This window comes from Parasteatoda tepidariorum, chromosome 4 (genome assembly GCF_043381705.1).
Source record: "Parasteatoda tepidariorum isolate YZ-2023 chromosome 4, CAS_Ptep_4.0, whole genome shotgun sequence".
Taxonomy (NCBI): Eukaryota; Metazoa; Arthropoda; class Arachnida; order Araneae; family Theridiidae; genus Parasteatoda; species Parasteatoda tepidariorum.
Genome location: NC_092207.1, coordinates 80,437,390 through 80,444,944, shown reverse-complemented (window position 1 = coordinate 80,444,944; position 7,555 = coordinate 80,437,390). Strand labels below are relative to the sequence as shown.

The 7,555-nt window shown below is 29.0% G+C and overlaps 1 protein-coding gene across 1 annotated transcript in view; it reads right to left on the bottom strand.

Annotated features, from left to right (window-relative positions):
• Nucleotides 1-773, bottom strand: part of LOC107439536 (glucose dehydrogenase [FAD, quinone]-like) — a 25,406-nt gene extending 24,633 nt beyond the window's left edge. Inside the window, exon 1 of the mRNA XM_071180519.1 lies at nt 620-773. Coding sequence (XP_071036620.1) covers nt 620-707 — 88 coding nt within the window. The 5' untranslated portion in view covers nt 708-773. The remainder of the gene's footprint in view (nt 1-619) is intronic.
• Nucleotides 774-7,555: the final 6,782 nt, after the last annotated feature.

Genomic DNA, 7,555 nt, shown 5'->3' with positions numbered 1-7,555 from the left:
AGAAAAATATGTGAACTGTTTGCAATTTCAAATTAATATTGAAATGCACAGGTTTAGAATTTTCTACAGTGAAAAGTTTTCGGAACTTCAGTGTTCAAAAAAGTATACAAAAGCTAGACGTTAAGAACGTATCAAATGAGCGAGCAATCCGAAATGAACTGCGAAAGTAGTTCCGGGGGTTGGCGAGCGCTAGCGAGCAGGGGGCGAAGCCTCCTAGTTTTATGTTAAAACAATAACTTGTTTCGTACATTGTTTTGTTTAGGCACACTTAATTGCTTTCTTTAAAAAAAAAATCTTATTTATAGCTTCAATTTCTGAAGAATATTATTAAGTAACCGTTCCATTTATAATTTATATTCTTATTTTTATTTCTAAATATCTAGAAGTTAATTTTTAAAAGAAAGTTTTTCAACGTTGCATTGGCTAAGTTATCATAACGAATTTTCAAAAATTCGTACTTTTTGTTGGAAAAAATATTTTTAGATATTTATAAAAACTTTTGCAATTATATATATTAATTTCTATTATTATATGGAACTATAAATTTACTGTTATTTGAATGAAAAAAAATGGTTTTTTAAAAATTGTTTGAAAATGATCAGAATATAAAATAACTCACCAATGATAACGTCATATTCAGATTTGAGAGTAAATACAGATTGTGTTATAGACGGGGCGTTTCTTTGTGTCAGTAAAGACATCAGCATCAAGGGAAGAATGGAGGAGTTGGCAAGAGGAGTAGGATAAGAATTTTCACGAGCAAGGTCGTACAACATGATTCTGAAAATATTTATTCAAAATTATGATAGTACACAAGAACTATATGATTAACATGACATATATTAGAATAAAATGATAAGAGAAATGATAAGAAGGAACAATGACATCCCCTTTTAATTCGCACGTTTTAATACATTTTTTTACACAAATAATAATTTTTGTACGAATTAAAAAATGTAATGAATTTTATATTAAGTAATCCTATAATTTTGAAAAACAAAGAATACTGAGTAAATGAAGAAAAACAAATAATCTTAAAATGAGTTTAAATCAACCTGTAAGGTATATTTTGTTGAGTTATATATTAAGATAATATGCAAATTTCTAGAAGGCACAATTAATTCCACTTATAACATAACGTAACTGTAGCTAAAATAGTATAGGTTTGGATTTGTGTGCACACGTAGCTACATTTAGTATCAAATGTAGCTACTATGAAACGATGTGATTGTCGATCGCAAATAAAAGATACAGATCGAAAACGTGTTTTTTTTAATCATTTTTTTCGTAAAACAATATTTGCCGGGTAAAGATATAAATGATCTGGCGTAATATTTAGTCAATAATATTTTCACTAAGAAAACCTTAAAAAAACATCAAAAATAAAGGAACAATTGACAAAGTTCTCCAATATATAAAAATAATTTTAAATATTTTCATTATTTTTATTGTCACTTCTCTTTGCATAAAACATAAAAACAATTTTTTAGAAGAAAAAGGAACTGAAAAAGATTTATTTAAGATTACTATTCTCTTACTTGAAAGTTTATTTCGAACCTGAATGCGAATATTCTGTGGATAGAAAACAAATTCAGTATAACGTCTATACCTTATTTAAATCCAGAAAAAAAGTGAAAATCCGAAAACGATTTATCCTGAAAGAATCTTTTAGAATCAAATTTTATCTTTGAACAATTGCTTTGAAAAGAAACTAAAAGAAACCGAATAGAGTGACCTATTCCTGAAATAGTGTATTAAAATTCATTTATACTCAAAAAAAAGTTTACAAAAAATAAAGTCACAGTTGATTTTGAAAGACTAGTAGTCTCGTCATCTATGAACGCAAACCTTAATTTCAAGATATCAGATCATTTAAACCAAGAATTAAAATGAAAAAAACATTCACAAATTCTTATAAAAAGACATTTAAATGTATCTTAAGAACATAACTAGCTTTAAAAAAATTACTCATCAATAGGGTGGCCATTTACAGACAAAACTATTAATTTAAAAACAGTTTGTTATGTTAGAAAACACAAATAAGACTCGTCGCTGATAATGAAGACTGCTGACGATTTCTTTCCTTTCAAATATTTTAAAAATTAATTCTATTCTTGCTAGATTATAGCTCTCATTAAGAAAAGGTGTTTTTTGCACGTTCATTAATATTTAATTATTTTCATTCGTTATGTTATATAAACTCAATGATCAGCATGAACATAATAGCACTGGTGGATTAGATCCCCAAATTAGTAATTCTAAATTTAAATGAAACCACGTGTTTATTTTGCTTGTAGTTATGCTTTTAAAATGTGAATTTATAAAACTAAATAATTTAAAATCAACAGTATTTGAAATAAAATAATAAAAAGTTGTGTATTGAAGAAGAAAATTAATGGCGAAATAGTACTAATTCGTAAAGAAGATGCTTGATCAAAGATGCTTGAAAGATAAATGATGCTTGACTAAATTTGTCCTTAGGTAATAATTTAATCAAAAAATAACCATGTTCTGGAAACCAAAATTGATGGAAAAAAATTATTTTAGGAGAATCGTTAAAAAGCACCATACTATTATGGACTACAATAAGGCTTAATTATTTTTGGTAATAATTACAAATTGAAATAAAAAAATAAGCCGTATACTAAAAAAACATTAATGAAGAAATGGTAATGAGCTTACGGTAATGGGCGTAATTCTAGTAATAAGTACAAATAAAAATGAAAAAATATGTTACGTACTATAAAGCAAAATTAATAGAGAAATAGTACTAAATAGTTGAGGAAAAACGTAAAAAAATTGCCATGTTGTTACTTTCTCATTTCGCCGGAGCAAAATATTGAGTTATTTTTTATTTCTTTAGTTTTTTTATTATTATTATTTTTAAATAGACCTCACTAAAAAAAAAAATTTTTTTTAAATTTGAATTTACATTTACCCGGTGACTTTTCATTGGCAACTTAATAGCCTGCGCCTGCGAAATGGAAAAGTATTGTTATTATTGTCGCTATTAAATGCTTAACGGTAATAATTATAAAATGAAATAAAAAATAAAGTTATGTTAAAAGCAATATTAATGGAGAAATTGTACTAATCCACGTAAAATGCGTAAAAATCGCAAACTATAATTGATGCCAATGATGCGTAGTTATTTCTGGTATTAGGCACTTCTCGTATTATGATAATCAGTTGAGGTTTAATAGTAATAATTCTTTAGTAATATTTTAATTTTGCTTTCTTAATAATAATAACTTAATTATGTATTGTACCTATAAATGTACAATTACAGACCAATGATTACAATGATTATTGGTCTGTAATTGTCATACATTATATTAGCATATTTGAACTCTATAAAAACCACATCAATATTGGGAATCTTCGATGTAGACAAATCAGAAAGCGGTTTTTTACGGTCCCTCTAAAAATATAAGTACGTGATTGTGGTAAATTTGGACAATCATGGGTTGACTTCGAGCACAAACATCATGCGTAATGATTCTTAAGGTAGTTAATTTTTTTTTTTTTTTTTTTTTTTTTTTTTTTTTTTTNTTTTTTTTTTTTTTTGATTTTACGAACTACAAAAACCTCGTTTTTATAAATCTATTAATGCATAGCACCAATAATGTCAAAATATAATAAAAAATATGGAAATATTTTAACTTTCTTAGCTGCGTTGGAATGCTCCTTTTTTTCAGTATTTCGTAGAGCTGTACAATACTGATGTATTAAATGATTACTTTTTTCACCCAGTATACANCGCATAAGCTGCAAGTAAACAGAACTCATTAGATAAGTTCAAAAAGAAGATAAAACAAAGGAAAATTATTTTGCGGATATAATCGTGTGGGCTGATAAAAAGATTATAATTCTTATTTTCCGGTTTTTTTTGAAAAATTTCATCCTTTTTTTTTTCTTAATCAGTTGTTTGTTATTTTTTTCATCGATTATTATTTCCCCCCCCCCNCGATTATTATTCCCCCCCCCCCTTTGCATATGTCTATAATTTTCCTATGTTTTATCTTCTTTTCGGTGGCACCATCTATGGCCAAGAATACCACTTCAGCCAAGCATACCGTCACAGCCGGTTTATAGGGCGGATACAATACATCCAGTTATTTATCCACAGATCTTAATTTTAACCTGAACTAGAGAACGATCATTCTCCAGTTCAGTGCCACCAAAGGTATTGATTTGTTATAGGAACATGGAGGACTTTATGATCCGACGGACTAGTCACAAGCACTAGTCACCATTTACCACACGGGAAGTTTTCGGGTGGCAGGGATCGAACTCACGACCTCTTGGATAAGGCCCAACGCTCTACCAACCACGCACGCTATATATATATATAAAATTTGAATCGTCCTAAATTAGTGTACAAATTGTAAAGCTTCTTCAATCTCATAGAAAGATTTCAAAATTGCGGTTATTAAAGCTGGAAAAAAAATAGTTAATTTCCTCTCCTCACTTTGAGCGATCCGAATTTTGTATGCGTAAAAATTATATTGTTTCAAAAAGCTTCAAGCGAGATATTTCTTACTGTGACAACAGTTTTAACAGGAAAACTTTTCCAAAGCATTTGAGAATATGAATTTTATAGTAAAGAATTAAATTGCTCCAACTTTTAACAGTTTTACCTGCTTTAGGTTCTGAAACCGGAATTCTCTAAAATATAGAAGCTGTAGCAGGGATTGTGGGGAAAAAACGTTTTAATGACTCTGTTACGAGTTCACTAATGAACTATGTTCTCAAATACACATAATTTAAATATAAGTAAAAATATGAAACTTAAAAAATACGGCTATCTACCAGTTTTCCATCAGCAAAATTCTTAAAAATAAGAACATTTCTTAATTTTACATGTATAAATGATTAAAGAAAGCATTTACTCTTTCACCTAAAAGTTAACTCGAATGAGAGTATAATGTAAAGTACAGCAATTTGGTGATGTAATTTCAAAATAGTCATTATTCAATAATTAATTATTAAATTAATTTTTGATATTTTTAATAGATAAAATAGTATGAAAATCTAGGTTTTGGTTTTAGAAAAATCGGAATATTCGAAATATGTAAAAAAAATTTATACCATACAATTCAAAAAATTTTCATATTTAACAAAGTAATTAAGAAAAATTATTTAATTCATCTAAATTCTCCATTATATTAAAAATTTGCCTTTGGGCGTTTAAGCTTATAATTTTAAGTGAAAGAATTATTTATAGTTTACTCAATCATTAAAAAGACATGAAGAGAAACATTACACATTAAAATAATATTAGAGAAACAAATTGTTGATCCATTATAGCGGTTAAACTATATAATCCAGCTTTTCAAAATTTTGGGGCAGATAAATCCGAATTCGATGGGAAAAAATAGATGTTTCTTTTAAAAAAAATACGTTTTTTTGGTCACACTAATCATATTCCATTACGGTAACAGTTAACTGTCATACATATTGTAAAAGATTTCTTTGAGATATCACCAAAGTACTTTACAGAATGAAAGTCCAAATAACAGTTCAAAAGCTATAAAGGTAATCAGTTTTTTTGTTGATTACGTCTCTTAATAAAACTTAAAAGATAATACTTTTTTTGAAAAATCATAACGCTTCTACTTTTCCAAAATATTTTCTATGTGTTTTGAAGAAGATCATGTTTGAAGTTGTGTTGTAAATACGCAACACATTTTATCATCGCTTTTAATTGTTTTACGTATCTTTTTTTACTTCAAGAACCATAAAAAATCATCTTCTGAAAGCGTTTTCATTGATTTATCAATAATTAACTTTATTTAAAAAGTTTATAACATTTCTACGTATCTGTTACATTGTTTTTGTATTTTGCACTTTTATTTGTTTGGCAGCGAAATATTAAATTGTGTTTCGAAATATTTTTGTGTATAAATATATTCGAAACAATTTTGTTGCTTGTGTAACAAATTATCTTAAAAATTAAACTGTTATTTAAGACGGAGAGACTGCAATTAATTAAAGAAAATAAAGTGACAGAGTAAAGTGCAGCAATAAAAGCATATCTAACGCACTATAATTTTAAGACAAAATACATAAGAGAAGACAAGTTCGAAAGGGATATTTTGTTTCATTTATGAACTCAACGAGGAATTTATGTCTAAAGTATCATTACTTTTAAGAGTAAAATCCTGAAATTAATTAGAGATGTAGTGTATCCACCACTACAAAAATGTAATTCCAATTTACTAGTATAGAAGACATGTTAACTCGATTCTATGGAGGGGTACTTTTTCATAGAAGAATGTTGACATTGTCTATAACTTCTCATCACCACATTGCCACCGTAGTGTATCTACCACTACAAAAATGTAATTCCAATTCACTAGTATATAAGACATGTTAACTCGATTCTTTGGTGGAGTACCTTTTCATAGATGAAGGTTGACATGGTCGATATCTACTTTCCCCAGATTGGTGACCTGGACGTGGTGGGGGAGTACTATAGTGTATCTACCAATACAAAAATATAATTCCAATTCACTAGTATGTATTACTGCAGTGTATCTACCACTACGAAATATAAATCCAATTCACTAGAGTATAAGACATGTTAACTCGATTCTATGTTGGGGTACCTTTTCATAGATGAAGGTTGACATGGTCGATATCTACTATCCCCAGATTGGTGACCTGGACGTGGTGGGGGAGTACTATAGTGTATCTACCAATACAAAAATATAATTCCAATTCACTAGTATGTATTACTGCAGTGTATCTACCACTACGAAATATAAATCCAATTCACTAGAGTATAAGACATGTTAACTCGATTCTATGTTGGGGTACCTTTTCATAGATGAAGGTTGACATGGTCGATATCTACTATCCCCAGATTGGTGACCTGGACGTGGTGGGGGAGTACTATAGTGTATCTACCAATACAAAAATATAATTCCAATTCACTAGTATGTATTACTGCAGTGTATCTACCACTACGAAATATAAATCCAATTCACTAGAGTATAAGACATGTTAACTCGATTCTATGTTGGGGTACCTTTTCATAGATGAAGGTTGACATGGTCGATATCTACTATCCCCAGATTGGTGACCCGGACGTGATGGGGGAGTACTGTAGTGTATCTACCACTACAAAAATATAATTCCAACTCACTAGTATATAGTACTGTAGTGTATCTACCATTACAAAAATATAATTCTAATTCGCTAGTATATAAGACATGTCAACTTGATTCTATGTTGGGGTACCTTTTCATAGATGAAGGCTGACATGGTCGATATCTACTTTCCACAGATTGGTGACCCGGACGTGGTGGGGGAGTACTGTAGTGTATCTACCACTACAAAAATATAATTCCAATTCACTAGTATATAGTACCGTAGCGTATCTACCACTACAAAAATACAATTCCAATTCACTAGTATATAAGACATGTCAACTCGATTCTATGTTGGGGTACCATTTCATAGATGAAGGTTGACATTGTAGATATCTACTATCCCAACAGAGAAAATAAAAAGGTAAGGACTATTTTGTTTCATGTATGAAATCTACAAG